The sequence below is a fragment of the Stenella coeruleoalba genome (genome assembly GCF_951394435.1).
Source record: "Stenella coeruleoalba genome assembly, chromosome: 3".
In the NCBI taxonomy this organism is placed as follows: Eukaryota; Metazoa; Chordata; class Mammalia; order Artiodactyla; family Delphinidae; genus Stenella; species Stenella coeruleoalba.
Genome location: NC_137148.1, coordinates 159167736 through 159186160, shown reverse-complemented (window position 1 = coordinate 159186160; position 18425 = coordinate 159167736). Strand labels below are relative to the sequence as shown.

Sequence of the window (18425 nt, the reverse complement as noted above, 5' to 3'; positions counted from 1 at the left end):
CTTCCTCATCAAAATCCAGCCCCTACAAACTCCTCAGCCATCCCTAGACCCTGCAGTGGCACAGGAGAGAGGCCCATGCCCTTCTAGAGGGACCCCTCCATAGCCACAGCCTAGAGACCCCATCCCAGGACTGTCTCTGAGGATGACCCAGGCCCTCCTAATCTCTGTCACCAAATGTTCATTCCACTAACCCGATGGCATTGTCCCTTCTCTCCACGTTCCCAAGCAGCGCCCAAACACCCAGTGATCCTGTTCACATCAACCACTGGAAATAACCACCACGAAATCCCAGTTTCCTTCCTTTCTGAAAACCTCTAGATTTAGACTGCTAATATTTGCTTTTGGATTTTGACATCGACATTCAGAAGTGTTTAGCCTGTAATTTCTCCTGTCCTGTAATATCTGCTGCGGGTACGACATCAGTATTCTCCTGGTCCGATGAAAGCAGTGTGGGTGTGTTCCCTCTGTATCTGTTCTCTGGAAGAGTGTGTAGGAGACGGGCATCGTTTCTGTCTTAAATGTTTGGTAGAAATCAGAGGAAGCCACCAGGCCCTGAAGTTTGTTTTGTGGGGAAATTTTTTGGCATCTCTTTCTAATTGAAGTTTACTTGGTGTATTGTACAGGGCACAGATCTTAAGCGTAGAGCTTTATGGTTTCTTGTAAATATAAACACATCTGTTACCAACACCCAGTTCAATATACAGGACGTCCCCAGCACCCTGGCTGCCCCCTGCAGAAGGGGAGAAGAATAAGTGCTAACTTATTCGGTTATAAGAATGAAATCAGTTACTCCACGTATATTCCAAGTGCAGTGATTTACACACAAATAACTCAAAATGAGTGTGGCAGCACAATCAGAAAGTAGTGGAGGGTGCTGGAGGGCTGGGAGAATCCAGTCCCTTTGGGATTTCCGCTGTGGAGGTCGGGCCAGAGTAAGGAAGCTGAGGAGCTTCTCAGAAGTATCTGGGCTTTTACAGAGGGAAAAACTACTGCTCCCCAGAGTGGAGCGCCCACTGTAATTCACTGAGCCCTCCCTTTGCGGAGGGTGCTTTTCTACACTTGTGTGTTATTTTACATAGAAGTGTTTAAAAAAAAAAAACCGAGGAGGAGATCAATTTTGCTTGATGTAACAGCCTTTCACTGTTAAAAATAAGACCTATATCTAAAATTTATGCTAAATCTGTACAGCTCCGACAGGAAGTAACCGGCACTCACTAGCTGACTCAGGAGCGGAGGGGGAGCAGAGAGGCGGCCCTCCTTCCTTGGCCTCGTGTCTCATTTAAGCTGCCAGACACTGCGCAGGCTCCATCCCCTCTGAGTCTCAGGCTGAGGCCTCCAGGTCACAGTCGTCACAGGTGTCAGACCAGAACCTGCCACACAAAGGCAGGGACTGGAGTCAGTGGGGAGGTGGGCTCCCTGGGGTCGGTGTGTGGGACCCAGGGGGCTACTCAGACCCTGCAAGTCACTTTGGGCCCTGACATCCCCAGGGCTCACATCCCCAGGGCACTGGGGCCTGTTTGCTGCTCTTTGCCAAGTGTGTTCTGGTAGCAGAGACCTGTCCTACAGGGGCGATTTAACCTGGGCATTTGGCCGGGCGGCATTCAAGTGATTGGTCCCCTGAACAGTGAAAGTGATGCAGAGGAAAGGGGAGGCTCTGGGGCTCCAGGGTGAAAAGTGTGGGTCCCTCCCACCTGGGCGCTGTGAGGAGTGGGAGGTCTGATGACACAGGTGGGAGTAGTGACCCTGTCCCTCCAGCCCACACGCAACACGGCCCATCATGAGACCAGCACAGTGGAAGTGGGCAGAGAACCGCAATGTTCCCTTTTCCCCTAATAATCATTTTTCTTTCTTTAACACCCCAGCCAAACTTGCCTGTGCTTTTTAATTTAAAAATATCCTGATGCTGTGGTCATAGAATCATAAATTCTATAGCTTTGCTGTATCCCAACATGAAAAGTTTGTAGAAGACACTGCTTTTCAGCGTGTAATAAAACCAGATGTATTTGTTATCTAATTTTAAGGTCATAATTAACTTGGAAACCTGGGCTTTTAACTCATCCTAAATTAGCATTGCTTTGAATTGCCTTCATTTTGTGTGTGTGTTGTATTCAATTTTTACACATCTATGGAAAATCTATAGAACCTCAGGTTGAGAAATGGTGCCATGAGGTGACCCAGGCCCTTCAGTGGGGCTCCACAGAGGCTGAGGGGTCCCCAGGGGGTGGGCAAATCCCAGCCAGGTGTGGATCCTGCAGTGTCCCCTACCGGATGCCAGGGCTACCGCGTGCCCACAGGGATGCAGCAGCGCTGGGCCAGGTGAGCTGTCTGCTTGCGTGAGAAGAAGCCCCGGTGCCTCTGTCCTCCTCACCCTTTCCCCAGGACGCCTGAACTGGGGGGTACCAGGGCCACTTCAGATATCTCACCACACCTGGTGATTAACTGGGGATGTTGCCTGCTGACCTCGGCGGGTTGGGAGGGCAAGGCAGGGTCCTGCAGAGGGAGATGTGGAACCTCACCAGGGACACTCTTTACAAAGAGTGAACAACACCTCCAGGAGTGATGTATGTGGTGACCCCACAGACGCCTTCGGCCCCCCATCTAAACATAAGAGCCTGGCATCTTCAGGGGTTCTGTGGAACAGGGACCGTTCCCTGGCGAGATGCACTCAGGTCATCCTCCAGTTGCCTGCGCAGATTACCACCATTCTCTTCTCTCCACCTTTTTGTTCACATGCAGTGGTGACCACCTCCGTGCTCTTCTCTGGCTTTTGGGTTTTCCTGAAGCGCAAAAAAAAAAAAAAAAAAAAAAAGTCAGGGATGGCAAGGGAAGCACATACACTTATTTGCCTTCTGCTCTTCCTCCTACCCTCTCCACGCTCATATTTCCTCTTCTTGTTCTTCCTCATCCTTTTACTTCATCCCTTCTCTTGAATCCAGGACAAGAGAATTTCTTTTCTTTTTTTAATTGGATGAGTCAGTCTTCTTTTCCTTATTTATTTATTTTTAACGTCCTTATTGGAGTATAATTGCTTTACAATGGTGTGTTAGTTTCTGCTATATAACAAAGTGAATCAGCTATACATACACATACATCCCCATAACCCCTCCCTCTTTTGTCTCCCTCCCACCCTCCCTATCCCACCCATCCAGGTGGTCACAAAGCACCGAGCTGATCTCCCTGTGCTAAGCGGCTGCTTCCCACTAGCTATCTATTTCATCTTTGGTAGTGTATATATGTCCATGCCACTCTCTCACTTTGTCACAGCTTAACCTTCTCCCTCCCCATATCCTCAAACCCATACCGTTTTTATGCTAAGTTATATTCTACATGTACCTGGAAAAATGTTAAAAAGATTTTTAAAGAACTGCGCATCTATTTTTGAAGCTGATTTGCCTGTTCAAGGCTTGCTAGCACTTTATCCATCTCAGTGCTATTTCACTTAGTAAACAAATGCAGTTGCCATGATTGCTGCATATGTGTCTGTGTTCCCTTCTAGGTTATATGTTTTTGAAGTTAGAAACTATATTTATATCACAGCCCCTATGTATAGCACAATATCCATTGCTAATTCAGATTGTGCTTTAAGATATGAGACAAAATTTAAGACTTTTATTATAGTCATAAACATCTAGCAAACCAACCAGAAAATAAAAACGAATTTTCAATGGGTTGGCCAAGAACAAAAAAGAGAGGAATACCTAGTGCAAAATCATATCTCTAATAACTACTGTTGGATTTAGAGCACACACATGCTAAACTTATTTTAAAATATCTTCTCATCAAAGATTTGAGGTTGGACCTGAAAAAATTATATCAGAAGTGAAGATAATTATGTGGTCTGACCAGCGTGGATCACACAAAGTAAGTGTATACTATGTATAAAGTAGATAAACTACGAGGTCCTGCTGTATAGCACAGGCAACTATATTCAATACCTTGTAATAACCTATAAAGGAAACTGATCTGAAAAAGAAATATATATATCTGAATCTCTTGGCTGTACACCTGAAACACAACATTGTCAATCAACTACACTTCAAGTAAAACAAAATAAAACAAAACAAAACAAAGTAATTGTAAAGGGAAGTATAGTTTTATAAATTCACCTCTGATATCCCATGGACCAACTGAAAGACAATAGAAAGTACAACTTTCTAGGAGACAGGACATGGCCAGCAAACAAGGCCATTACCCTCGGTAACGGTCATACCTGCCAAAAAATATACAGACTAGCCTGCATTCATGAATACATAGGAATTCTTCATTTATCTGGCATTGTTAGGCAATGAGGTATTGTATGTTAGGAGAAGTTTTTGTAAATGACAAATTGAAGAGGAGTTATTTTAACCTTCACTCGGGAATTTTTTTCTAAAATTAAGAAATGTATCCACTGGTGTATCTAATGTTTCCGTGATAACTCGGGGTCATCAGTTCAATCAACGTTTGCATGAATAATGCAAATGGAAACAAGACAGGTATGCTTACTGAAACTGAAAATGACATGGCACTGGCTGGAATAACTGATGAGAGAGCAAGAAAAAAGCAAAAATGAAAACAAACCGTGATAAAGAAACAATCAGTCAAGTTCTGACTCTCTGTACTTAGTTTCAAAAAGAGATACCACAAATCCCAGCGAGAGACTCCAGCATCATTAGCTGTCTTTCTCCTTTGTTTCCACCTTCCTTTCCTTTCCCTTCTATCCTAGATTGTTCCAGGCAGTGCTTATAGCTGCTTGCAAGACAATTTCTCATACTTGCTTTCTCTCACACAAACTTCACAATATGTCCATGTGATAAATCGTGTGGAGGTAAAAGACAATTCATCACAGGCACATCTCCTATGAAAATAGAATTAGAAACTAGCTTCTAAACATGCAGAGAGAAGGGCGTGGTGTCAGGCACTAATTTCCTTGCGAATTCCTCTCCATTTCTAATAAGACATTCTACTTTATCAAGATCCCTTTTTATTGGTGTCCCATTCCAGACTGCTCCACTCCGCCCATCCTCATCCTGTAAAATACATTCACACTCTTTTGTGACCCTACTTATTTGCCCATTAAATAATCAATCACAGAACTGTCGGAATTAAATACAGAGTGAAATTAAAATACTGGAGTCACTTGGAGGGTTTAAGCAGCTCCACCAGAAAATACTGGGCATGGATTTAAAAGAGGCTGTGTGGGAATTGCTCTTGTCCAAGTTCTTTCTCAAGAAGTATCTGAAATAAGCCTAAATTCAGAGTTAATCAGACTGGCCTGCTTTCTCAGGTGGACTGGAACTCATTGCTCTTTCCCCTCAACTCCCTGATGTCAGTGGCACTTTCCGGAGATGAGGTGGACTTCTCTGCCTACTGCAGAAGCTCAGTTCCCCCAGGAGCCACTCCCCATCTGAATCCCACACTGGAGGCCAGATGCCAGCCTTCCCAGAACATTCGTGGTCTCCTTTCAGTTTTTGACCTGCTCAGATTGAGTCCCTGTAGACTCTTTCTCAGCTTGAAACCTGATCTTCCACCCCTTTCCCTGACCTCGATGGTTACCTGCCTACTTTAGGCCTCAGGTGCTTTAGCTATAAAATGATATATTTGTCCTTAATTCTAAAGTCTTCTTTCTAAGGCTCTACAATGTGGTGGCTCTTGAAAATGTTTCTCTTTGCTGGTTTTAATTCTGTAGAGAATTAAAACCCCAGCCACTCTAAAAGACAGTAAGTTGCATTGGATAAGGAAAGTGTGCTTTTGTAGTTAGATTAACAGGGATGGAAGACAACTTAGTATGTTTTAAGATACTCATGATCCGTTCTCGTGAGAGTCGTGGGAAGAGAGTTAATAAAATACCAAACGATTGTGACAAATTAAGTTCACCAAGATGTAGCTGATTAGTTACTACTTGAATAAGCCACACAAATCCAATCCAAGTTGTCCTTTATTTTTCTAAGAAGGATCCCAGTGAGCTGAGTCCCATGTTCAGTAACTCCATCTTCAATGGCTTCATCTTTAAAAACTGTTATGTTGCTGGAAGAAGAAATATTGCCCATCAGTCCTAATTGATGTCTACCTATCACGCACATTTGAAATAAATTTATTACTTTGACTGATCTCAGTGTAATACATTCCAAAGGGGCAAAGAGCACACGAAAATTTATGGAGTCTCCATCTTCTACACTGAAGTGTGCAATAAATTACATATTATTTGGCGGTGAAATTCACAAGCCATAGAAACCACGCCATTAGCAATGTATACAGTGGTAAAGAGCAGGTAATGAGAATGATATAAAACAAAACAGACTGTGTATGTTGGCACTGCTGCCAATAAAACAATCATTAAATGCATTCATATGCATCTACGCTAGGTAAGCTCTTTGAGGGCAATTGCTATGAATTCTACATACCTGTCAGGATACTATATATAGCCCACTTTCTATGGCCTTTATTCAAAGACGCTGAGAAAGGGTTACTCTGGGTAAATTCAGACCTTTTCTCAATATAGAATTTGGTCAACATGCATTCTGAACAGCAAAATTTCACAGTATTTTCCTACACTAATTGCCACCTCAGCAAATGCAGGATTAAGTATAATGGATTATAAGAAGTTAGAAAGGAAAGATGGAAGAAAAGAAGGAAGGTAGAAAAAAGGTGGGTATGGAGTACTTCAACATTTATGTAAAGAGTGGACCTAAAACTAACCTGAGGTTACTGTGAATTATTAGCATATGCTATAGAAACTTAAATGAAAAAATAAAAAAACCCAGCAAGGGAAACTCAAAGATTCTTTGTTTTTTCACTTTACTGCATATACACGTCCATCTTAAACAATCTATATGCTTATATCCAATAAGAGAGCATTGTTTTGCAAGGCTATTTGGCTTCTATCAGCATGTAAAGGTCGGACAACTCAACTTTAGCAGAGTTAGCCTTCAGGTGAATAATTGCTTCTCTCAGGTTGCGAGCATTTGAATTTTCCAGAAATGTTTCCCAAAAAATGAAAACTAAAAGAGTCCTAGGACAGCGTCCTTTAGAAGTTTTATAGTATCAAGGTTTTGGAGGAAGCGTATCCTTGTCGATTATCAACACAATGATTCCAAGCAGGTCAATTTATGCTGAGAATATTATATAACAGAACCCACTTCACCTCCATTATACTGACAGTGATCTTCCTTACTTCAACCTTGTGCTTCTTAGTAAAGTTGAAAATATTGAGCCAAGAACAGACAGTGACAATGCCAGAGACTCAGATGTACCTATAGGTGCCTTCAGACTGTTAGACCTTCGCGGTCTCCTAGGGGTTTCGACTCGCCCAGGAAACAACAAGAGTCGGAAGCCGATGCAAAACGCAAGAGGTTTATTGAAGGCCGGTGCACCGGGGTTCCTTGGTCCTCACGCAGGAGGCCGAAGAAGGAACCCCCCCAGGGCGTGAACATGCATTTTTATAGATCTTAATTTCCTGTTATGCAAAGTGTGGATTCAATTGTGATTTTTAATGATAGGTTCTTAGCTTCTGTTCGGACCAGAGAGGGAACCTGTCCCAGGCTTCCTGATTGGTTCTTTGACAGATACCTTTTTTACATTTTGTTTATCTCCCTCCTTCTCGGAAGGGGGCCGGACATCCTGGAAATTGACCCATTGTCTAAGAAGCCCCTATTGTCTGGAGAGTTCTTAATCATTAGCTGCAACAATGTCCCTCGAGTCCCACATTTCCCCCTTTTTCTTGTGACTATTGATTCCAATCATGGAATTTCAATCTTCTGTTCGTAAACTTTGGTACTGTTGTCTTAGCATTAGAACTTGTACAGTACTGATACGTTCTCTAATAAATGCTATCAAGTGATTTAGAATACATGGTCCAAAAGTTAAAATCAACAATAAAACAATAAGAGGTCCCAACAGAGTAGAGATTAAGGTGGTAAACCAGGGGTATTTATCAAACCATGATTGAAACCATCCTTTTTCGTTTTCTCTCTCCCTTTGCCTTTTATCTAAGCGTTCCCTGAGTTTATCCATGGTTTTGGTAATGGTTCCTGAATGATCAATATAAAAGTAACATTCTTCTTTTAGAGCGGCGCATAATCCCCCTTCCTTAAGAAACAGCAAATCTAGGCCTCTTCTATTCTGCAACACCACTTCTGAAAGTGAGGTGAGTGATTCCTTTAGTTGAGTTATGGAACTTTCTAATGCTCGAAGGTCGATGTCTACAGCCTGTCTTAAACTTGCATAATACTGGGGTTGTTGTATGAGGGCTGTGGTTCCTGTTCCTAACCCAGCAGTTATTCCTAGTCCTAGGAGCATGGCCAACGTGAGGGTTATAGGTTCTCTTTTCCATCTTTTTCTTCCCTCGTATTCATCTAGAAAGGACGAATCTGAATGACAGATAAGTCTAGGAACTAATTGCACTAGTACACAAAAATCAGCTGAAGTGTTGAGAACTTCTAGAGAAACACAAGGGGTTAGCCCCGTGTTACATGCCCACCATCCATCTTGGGGAGGTACAAGATATCCCGAGCCTGAAGGGAGGTTAAAATCATGACAAAGGTGTCGATGGGACTGGGGAGGTGTTCCTACACAAGTACCATTTCCAAAAACCGAAGACAGAGTTAATTTACTGTTCCCTTCCTGTTTCCATCGACAATGGTCCGGGGAGCTGACATTAGTATAATTAGAACTATATCCTATAGCATCATAATAAGGGGGAGGGGCAGCATAACAGAGCCAACATGATTTTGTAGCCTCTGGGTTTGTAGCATTAAGGACCGTAAAAGCTGCCTGCACCAAAGAAAGCATTCTATCCTGGGGGGTTCCAGGCTTAATCGTTGTCTCTTTCAGCCCAGAGGTCCCATTATTTTTAGGGGCTGGGGGTAACGGGGGGCTAATTACAAGGTTTGGGCCTATCGACACAGGAGCAGGAGTCTCAATTTTTAGCTTAAGGGTCATCAATATTCCCAAATCATATCCATTCTTGTAAAATCTAATGCCCCATGAATGGCCATTTATCCATTTTTTATCTTTTTTTCCAGGATTACTAAAGGAAATTTTGAGGGGGTGGCACCATCCTGAACATTTGGGGACTAGGGATTGGGGACCCCTATAAGGAGTATGAGTATAGTTGGCTGTTACTGTAATAAAATCCCAAGTTGAGGTGGGTCTCCAATAAGTATCTCCTGTGGTTTCACATCCCCAGTTTTGGCAATAAAAACTTTCAGTTCCCCCACATTTATAATTCAGGGATCGGGGGCAATGGAACCCGGGGCATACATAGAAGGAGAGGGTTCTGAGCCAACTTCTTCGGACCTGGTTTTTACAACCCTCTCCGGAGTAATCAGCTTTAGTTAGAAGTTGGGACAGAGCATTATGCTGATCATAATAACTCTCTAGATCCCAATAGGGAGCTCCTATGGCCAGTTTACAGACATCAGGAAAAAGGTCTGGCCACCAGGTCCAGGGAGGGGCAGTATGGCTAATGGACCAGTGCGGCGGGCCGTTTCCGACCAGCAGAATAACGAGCCGCCACACGCAAGATTCTTCTCGTATCACACTTTATTGGAGCACAGCTTGGTTGAAGAAAGATGGAAGGAAGACCCCGCAATCCTATAGCAGTCTGCTTATATAGGGATTAAGAACATGTGTCGCTCTGTGATTGGCTTTCGCCGATGGTGCGATTTGTGAGCCAGCATCGGATAGGTCGCTACTTCAAAACCTCATTAGTATACTTAGCGCAAGCGCAGTGGCCACAGGAAGGATGACTCAGCTTATTTCAGCTTCCTGCCGCGTAGCAGTTAGCTGACCGCGCCCTACATCTCCCCCTTTTTTATTTATTAGAACACCAAGCAGAACATAGCCCGTACGAGGGCAGTTTTCTGTTGGCATGTCTGAGGCACCCTCCTGCGTGCAATGCCAACAAGGGCCGCAGGGTGCAAGGGCTGCCTCAGAATAATGGCTGATTCCCTATAGAGGTGCGATGGCGACAAGGCCTCTCTGTGCAAGGGCAATCAGGACTCCCTATAGAGGTGCAAGGGCAATCATTTCGAATTATTCAGGGCGGAGAGCCAGGCTGCGGGAGAATCTCCTTCATTAATAGCCAGAAGTGCCTGAGTGAGCAGGACCCTATCTCGATGTGCCCTGATACGCACACGACAGACCAACCAGAGACACAGCATAATCCCAAATACACAGCAGACTCCAAAGATTCCTACCCCCAACCACTCCCCAAAGAAGGAAAAGGCAGAAGAGAGCCAAGAGGCAAAATCTCCAAAGGCAACGGGCTCCAGCCCGGCAGCACTCAGTTGCACAATCTGAATAATCCTTTGTGGAATTCCAACTAATACAAAGACTTCGATTAAGAATCATCAGGAACATCCAGCTCAGCATCTTCTCCGAAGTTTTCTTCAACAATTCTCGTCAGTCTTGATGGCACCCAGATCGGATCTTGATCCGACGATTCACTCCGTGTGTCGAGTTCTGAATCGGTCCTCCATGCAGGGCGCGAAGTTCCCGGGTTTCGGCACCACTTGCGGCGGGCCGTTTCCGACCAGCAGAATAACGAGCCGCCACACGCAAGATTCTTCTCGTATCACACTTTATTGGAGCACAGCTTGGTTGAAGAAAGATGGAAGGAAGACCCCGCAATCCTATAGCAGTCTGCTTATATAGGGATTAAGAACATGTGTCGCTCTGTGATTGGCTTTCGCCGATGGTGCGATTTGTGAGCCAGCATCGGATAGGTCGCTACTTTAAAACCTCATTAGTATACTTAGCGCAAGCGCAGTGGCCACAGGAAGGATGACTCAGCTTATTTCAGCTTCCTGCCGCGTAGCAGTTAGCTGACCGCGCCCTACAGACCAGGTTATATCTCCAGTTTGAGAAATTACCTGCCAAGTTAGACGTTGGGGCAGGTGAGGGCTAAAATCACTTACAGTCAGTAAAGGCAGTAAAACCAAAATTATAAGTCTTAGGTTCGTAGAAGCTTGAGTTTGAGCGGGTTGTCGGTTCTTTGGGCCCGCCATCCTGATGATGCCGCCGCTGGTGCAGCTTTCACGTGTGAAGCATGGATCCAGGCAGCGATGCCGTCCACCTTTATGGCCGTTGGGGTGGTTAGGAGGACGGTGTATGGTCCTTTCCATCGAGGTTCCAACGTCTGGGTTCGATGCCGACGGACGTATACAGAGTCTCCGACTTGGAAAGGATGAGTTTCTCCCGGTGTTCCCGGTTGGTAGGCCTCGGCGAGTTGGGACCATATCTCCTTTTGGACCAGTTGGAGTCCCAATAGCCTAGCATACAAGTCAGTGTTATTTTGACAGTCTGGTTTTATTTCTTCTCCTAAGGTGAGAAGGGGAGGTGGGGCCCCATATAGCACCTCAAAAGGAGTAAGATGGTACCGGGAAGGTGTATTCCTAACCTGGAACAGGGCTAAAGGAAGGAGCACTGTCCAATCTGTACCGCCAGTCTCCAAGGACAATTTGGTTAGGGTCTCTTTTAGAGTTCTATTCATTCTTTCTACCTGACCTGAACTCTGGGGTCTATATGCACAATGTAATTTCCAAACAGTCCCCAAATATCTGGCCACATCCTGACTTACCTGGGCGACGAAGGCTGGACCGTTGTCGGACCCTATTACCTTTGGCGCCCCAAATCGAGGAAAAATTTCTTCTAGGATCTTCTTGGCTACCACAGCAGCTGTTTCTTTCTTCGTTGGGAAGGCTTCTATCCATCCTGAAAAAGTATCTATAAAAACTAGGAGGTATTTATTACCGTACCTTCCAGGACGTACTTCGGTAAAGTCCACCTCCCAGTAAGTTCCTGGGCGGTCTCCCCTGAGCCTTTTTCCAGTTTCAAGTTTTCCCCTGTGAGCATTTACCTGTTGACATGGAACACATTCCTGTACAATTTGTTCAGCTAATTTTGTCAATCCAGGGGTTCCGTACCCGGTTTTATGTAACAGGGATATCACTTTTTTAGTCCCCAGGTGTGTCCATCTATAAATCTGTTGTAACATGGATTCTGCTTGCTGAGGGGACAAAGTTCCTTTGGTTGTGGTCGGGATGATTTCCTCGTCGCTGCCTGGTTTTTCGGGAACTTTATCTGACAGTCCTAAAATGACTTCTCCCGATGCCATTTCTCGGGCCACCTTGTCAGCCATATTATTACCCCTAGTTATTGGGGTATTGTCTTTCTGGTGTCCAGGGCAGTGAATGATGCTAACTTTAGTGGGAAGCATAAGTGCAACCAATAGAGCCACAATTTCGTCTTTGTTTTTAATTTCTCTGCCACTTGAGGTTAGCAACCCTCTCTGTTGGTAGATGGCACCGTGGATATGAGCAGTAGCAAATGCATATCTACTGTCCGTGTAGATGTTTACCTTTTTATTCTCTGCCATCTCCAATGCCCTTGTCATGGCAATTAATTCAGCTCGTTGGGCTGAGGTCCCTTGTGGTAGCGCAGCTGCCCAGATGACTTGTTTTCCGTCTACCACGGCTGCCCCAGCCCGACGCTTACCTCCTTCCAGGAAACTGCTCCCATCAGTAAACCAAGTAAAATCAGCATCAGGAAGGGGTAGGTCCGTCAGATCTGGTCTACTACCGTGTGCTGCAGCCAACACTTCCTGACAATCATGGATGATGGTGGAGCCTTCTAAATCGGGATCAGGTAGCAAGGTAGCTGGATTGAGTCCTGTGGCTGGAGCAAACTTGATGCGATCTGAGTTTAGCAACAGGGTTTGGTAATGGGTCATCCTGGCATTAGTTAGCCACCTATCCGGTGGTTGACGGATTACATTCTCCAGGGCATGAGGAGCTGTTATCGTTAGATTTTGTCCTAAAGTTAGTTTGTCAGCATCTTTGACTAGGACGGCCACTGCAGCGATTATCTTTAAACAGGTGGGCCATCCTGATGCCACAGGGTCCAATTTTTTTGACACATAAGCAACTGGGCGATTCCAGGGACCCAATTTCTGAGTCAATACTCCTTTTGCAATGCCCTTATTTTCGGCCACATATAAATGAAAAGGTTTGGTTACATCTGGCAGTCCTAGGGCTGGAGCTGAAAGTAAAGCTCGTTTGATTTGGTCAAAAGCCCGTTGTTCCTTATCGCCCCAAACGAAAGGAGTGCTGTTTTTGGTTAGGGGGTACAATGGGGCTGTCAGCTCGGCAAACCCTGGAATCCATAGTCTACAGAATCCGGCCGTCCCCAAAAATTCTCTAACTTGCCTGGCGTTTTTGGGAGCCGGAATTTGGGCCACCGTATCCTTTCTGCTCTCCGTGAGCCATCTTTGTCCCCCTTTTAACAGGTACCCCAGGTAACTGACCTGTTGTTGGCATATTTGTGCTTTCTTGGCTGAAGCTCTATATCCCAGGGTTCCAAGCTCTGTTAACAGTTTTTCAGTTCCCTTGATACAATCTTCCTGGGTTTCAGCAGCTAATAAGATGTCATCAACATATTGAAGTAGCGTTAGCTGTGGATTTGATTCTCTATATAACGCTAAGTCCTGATGAAGAGCTTCATCGAAGATGGTAGGGGAGTTCTTAAATCCCTGAGGTAAACGAGTCCATGTCAGTTGGCCAGATATTCCCGATGCTGGGTCCTTCCATTCGAAGGCAAAGTAGGGCTGGCTGAGGGGAGAAAGTCTTAGACAGAAAAAAGCATCTTTAAGGTCCAAAACAGTATACCATGTATGTTGGGGCGGAAGAGTGCTTAAGAGATTATAAGGATTTGGTACTGTGGGGTGGAGGTCCGCCACTCGTTTATTTACCTCATGCAGGTCTTGCACTGGTCGGTAATCATTAGTTCCCGGTTTCTTAACTGGCAAAAGAGGGGTATTCCACGCGGATTGACATCTTACCAGAATGCCCAATTCCAGCAACCTCTGTATGTGAGGACGGATGCCGTCTTTGGCTTCCTTACTCATGGGGTATTGACGAACCGTTATTGGGGTGGCAGTTGCCTTGAGTTCCACTAGTACTGGGGGCCGATTTTTAGCCATCCCCATACCAGCGGTTTCTGTCCAGGCTTGCGGGAACCGAGTTACCCAATCTGTGACATTAACCCGTAGAGATGAAGGTTTTTCATATAATTTATATTCATCTTCCAATCTCATAGTCAATATTTGGAGTAATCTTCCCTTATTGTCAGTTATGGTGGGACCTTCTGGCTGAAAGTGGATTTGAGCCCCTACTTTGGAGAGCAAGTCTCTTCCCAGCAAAGGATAGGGGCATTCCGGAACGATCAAAAATGAATGAGTTACTCGTCCAGTCCCAAGATCTACTGTCCTTCGTGTGGTCCATGAATATTGTTTATTCCCAGTGGCTCCTTGCACCCATGACCTTTTAGCTGAGATAGGACCTTTTGAGTGGAGGAGGACGGAGTGCTGGGCTCCGGTATCTACCAAAAATTGAACAGGTTCCCCCTCCACTTTAAGAGTTACCCGGGGCTCGGGGAGAGGGTTCGAGCCCTGACTTTCCTAGTCTTCTTCCAATGTTAAGATTTTGTTTCTGGTTGGCCTTCCTCCATTCTTTTTCTTAGGGCATTCTCTCGCCCAATGTCCTTTTTCTTTACAGTAGGCACATTGGTCCTTGTCTAATGGCCGCCTTCTGTCTGCCGTTCGCCCTTCCTGCCTATTTCTATCCCCTATATTTCTTCCTCCAACCACAGTGGCCAGTATCTTACTTAAATTCCTCTCTTGTCTCTTATCCCGTCTTATTTCATGGGCTTCCTGCTCTTTCTGCTTTCTTTCTTCCTTCTCTTCCTCGGTTTCTCTTTTGTTATATACTTTATCTGCCTCTTTTACTAACTCCTGAAGCGAAAATCCCTGCAAGCCATCTAGCCTCTGTAATTTCTTCCTAATATCAGGGGCCGCTTGATCAATGAAAGCCATTGCTACAGTAGCCCTATGTTCCTCCGAAGTTGGATCATAAGGGGTAAAGCGTCTAAAGGCTTCCATTAAACGTTCCAGGAACACAGTTGGCGATTCCTGGGGCCCCTGGGTTACTTCCCTTACCTTAGCCAAATTAGTGGGCCGTCTGGCCGCTCCATGGAGACCCACCACCAGAGCCTGGCGATACGTTTTCAGGCGCTCCCTGCCTTCCGGGGCATTGAAATCCCAGTTTGGCCTGACGAGTGGGAAACCAGCATCAATCTCATTAGGCAGCTGGGTAGGTTGCCCACTGGCACCTAATACATTTTTTCTGGCTTCCAAAAGAACCCGTTGCTTCTCCTCAGTCGTTAGGAGAGTCTGAAGCAGCTGCTGACAATCATCCCATGTGGGCTGGTGGGAGAAAACAAGGGATTCTATTAAAGCGGTAAGGGCCTGTGGATTTTCGGAAAAAGTTGGGTTATGCATTTTCCAATTATAAAGATCTGCAGAGGAAAAGGGCCAATATTGGAGAGGTCTATTCCCTTGGCCATCGGGGTGGCCATATTCTCTAAGAGGTAGGGCAGTGGAGTCCGGGGAGATAGCCCTCCGGCTCCTAGCGCCCGCTGAGGGACCCCTTTCTTCTTCCACCATGGATGGTTCCATTGGTGCCGAGGGCAGTGGAGCTGGGGGTCCTCTAGGTGGTAGGGGATTTTGGGCCGGAGGATAAGGCGGTGGGGAATCCAAAAGAAGCAAATCAGACTGCGGGTCAGGATAAATTGCTTTCGGTGGATCTGGGGCGCCGGGTAGCTTTTCCGTGTTGGGGTTTCTCTTTAGGGCTAATATCTCCGACGCTGCTGATGTGTGCGCGGACGTACCTGTTGAGGAAACAAAGGGTCGGACCCACGGAGGTGGGGAGAGAATTAAATCTTCCCAGACCAAGACATATGGTACTTGGTCTGGAAGTCCGTGGGGTCCTATATTAAATATCTTAGACTTCAGCAACCTAATCTTGTCTAATAAAAAGGATCCTTCAGGGGGCCATCCTATCTGAAATGTTGGCCATTCAGAGGCACACAAAGTCTGCCACTTTCCTTTCTTTACCTCTACCGAAAAATTATGGGCTCTGGCCCGAACTTCGGTCCAATGGCTTAGGGTAAGGGAAAGAGGAGTCGTCATAGTTTGTCCCATTGTCGTCCGTCAGAGAAGAAGAATAGACCACAATACAGAAACAGTTAGAACTCCACAAAACACATATACGTATGGGCCGCCGCGAGCTCGCTTCAAAACCGAAACCTCTTCAGATGGCAGTTATCACAAAGGGAACTGCCGAAACCGAGTGAAGGGGAGACAGAGTTTGCCTCTCCTTCCAGATGAGCCACCAGGGCGTCCCCTAGGGCTCATGGACGCCGGCTATTAGCACGTCTGCCTAGCCAGAGGTCCGATACAGATTCCATAATAAGCCGATTCTTACGGCTTTCCTCCGATAATGGCCCACAAAGAACAAGGGACAAACAGACAATCAAGCTCGAGCTTACCTGGTACCTCCAACTCCCGATGTTCTTGTGGTCCGGGGCGAGTGGAATCCCGGACGAGCCCCCAAATGTTAGACCTTCGCGGTCTCCTAGGGGTTTTGACTCGCCCGGGAAACAACAAGAGTCGGAAGCTGATGCAAAACGCAAGAGGTTTATTGAAGGCCGGTGCACCGGGGTTCCTTGGTCCTCACGCAGGAGGCCGAAGAAGGAACCCGCCCAGGGCGTGAACATGCATTTTTATAGGTCTTAATTTCCTGTTATGCAAAGTGTGGATTCAATTGTGATTTTTAATGATAGGTTCTTAGCTTCTGTTCGGACCAGAGAGGGAACCTGTCCCAGGCTTCCTGATTGGTTCTTTGACAGATACCTTTTTTACATTTTGTTTACCTCCCTCCTTCTCGGAAGGGGGCCGGACATCCTGGAAATTCACCCATTGTCTAAGAAGCCCCTATTGTCTGGAGAGTTCTTAATCATTAGCTGGAACAATGTCCCTCGAGTCCCACAAGACAACATCAGCCACCCAGGCTAAAGTCCTGGTTTAAAACATCCCAACATGAATGAATCTCAAAAACCATATGCTGAGCAAGTGAAGCCAGATCAGAAGGGCACCCACTGTATTATTCAACTTACATGAAATTCTAAACTGGGCAAAAGTCATCTCTAAAGATAAAAAGCAGATCCGTGGTGGCCTTGGGGTGGGAGATGGGGATACTTTTGCAAAAGCCTAGGAGGAAACTTTCTAGGGTTTTAGGATTGTTATCTATCTTTATGGGGGTGCTAGTTATACAAATGTATACATTAATTAAAGTCACTGAACTGTTGACTAAAAATGTCTGAATTTTATTGTATGTAAATGATACCTTAATAAGGTTGATTACAAAATGAACCAAAACCAAAACAAAACAGAAGAAAAACCTCTCAAGACCTCAAAGGAAATACACTGTTTTCTTCCAGGGTACCAGACTGGAAATGAGGCATTGGTCTGTTCTACCCTCAGATTATCCCTAGGATTATCTAGTCTATTTTAAAGCACTAGAGTCCCGTATCAGGAAAACTCACCCCATGTTTAATTACTTTGATTTCTTCTGTGCCTCTTCTCTCAACACAGTGAAGCCATTCACGGAAGAAAAACCACCTTTTTCCAACTTTGCATCATCACATATTCTTTCCAAAGCTATTATGTATGGAATAAAATTTGGCTACACTTTGTAAAAATCTAGCTTTTTGAGCCTTACAAATCTTAACAGTTAACCTATTGCCTCCACTGGATTTTGCAAAAAAAATTATTTTGAAAAGGAATAGCTGAGACTTGACAATTTTGTTTTTTGTGATTTTCTCTTCCCCTAAGAGAGAAGTGAGTAGGTATGAGAAACACATACATAAAGGAAAAAAAATTATCTTGCTGCCTTTGCATGGTTATAATTTATAGGAGGCCCTTTTCAACAATAATCTATTATCAGAATCAATAAAATATAATCTCCATGAAGGCCAGGCCGGGATATTTGTCTCTTTTTCAGCAGATTGCAATACAAACTACATTCATGGATATGCTTCTTGATGATCTTTGTAATACTGTAACAGTTGACCATTTCCTCATGCCTCTTCCCCTTAACTTCAACTTGGTTTTTCACTAATGACCTCACATTTCCTTCTCTAACACTTGGTTGTGGGCCTCTTTTCCAACTCCAACTCGCATTTCACTCCGGAACCAAAGGAAGACTCACACCTTCCTGCTTTTTAGTGATACCTCAAGGCCATTACCATATTGTGATCACCCTGAAGAATAGCCATACAATTGTCATTTCAGAGCCATCTGACAGTTTGTAGCTCTAAAAATTAACTAAGGACCGCATTTGTCAAAAATATCCTAGTTTAAGATTTTGGTAATACAGCAACAGTAATTCCAAAGTCATTATGCTACAGTTGCAGATTAAATAGACTAGAAAAAGGAAGCTTGCCAGATGGTGGTTTACATTATCTACAGACTGTCTCGGCTCAAGGTTAACTTCCCTGGGAGAAAACCCATAAACCCAGAATCATCAAAAATAACCTGCACATGCAGG

At 44.9% G+C, this 18425-nt stretch overlaps 1 protein-coding gene across 3 annotated transcripts in view; it reads right to left on the bottom strand.

The window, feature by feature from the left end:
- Positions 1 to 1691: 1691 nt before the first annotated feature.
- Positions 1692 to 18425, bottom strand: part of LOC307183918 (UDP-N-acetylglucosamine--peptide N-acetylglucosaminyltransferase 110 kDa subunit-like) — a 96130-nt gene continuing 79396 nt past the window's right edge. Inside the window, exons 1-2 of one of the 3 annotated variants that reach the window (XM_079917087.1) lie at positions 14975 to 16873; positions 1692 to 2777 (exon numbers count right to left, since the gene is read on the bottom strand). In XM_079917087.1, the coding sequence (XP_079773213.1) occupies positions 2727 to 2777; positions 14975 to 16018 (1095 nt within the window). In that variant the 5' untranslated portion in view covers positions 16019 to 16873 and the 3' untranslated portion in view covers positions 1692 to 2726. Of the gene's footprint in view, positions 2778 to 13545; positions 16874 to 18425 lie in introns of those variants that run through there. The other 2 variants (XM_079917086.1, XM_079917085.1) reach the window with 2 other exon arrangements.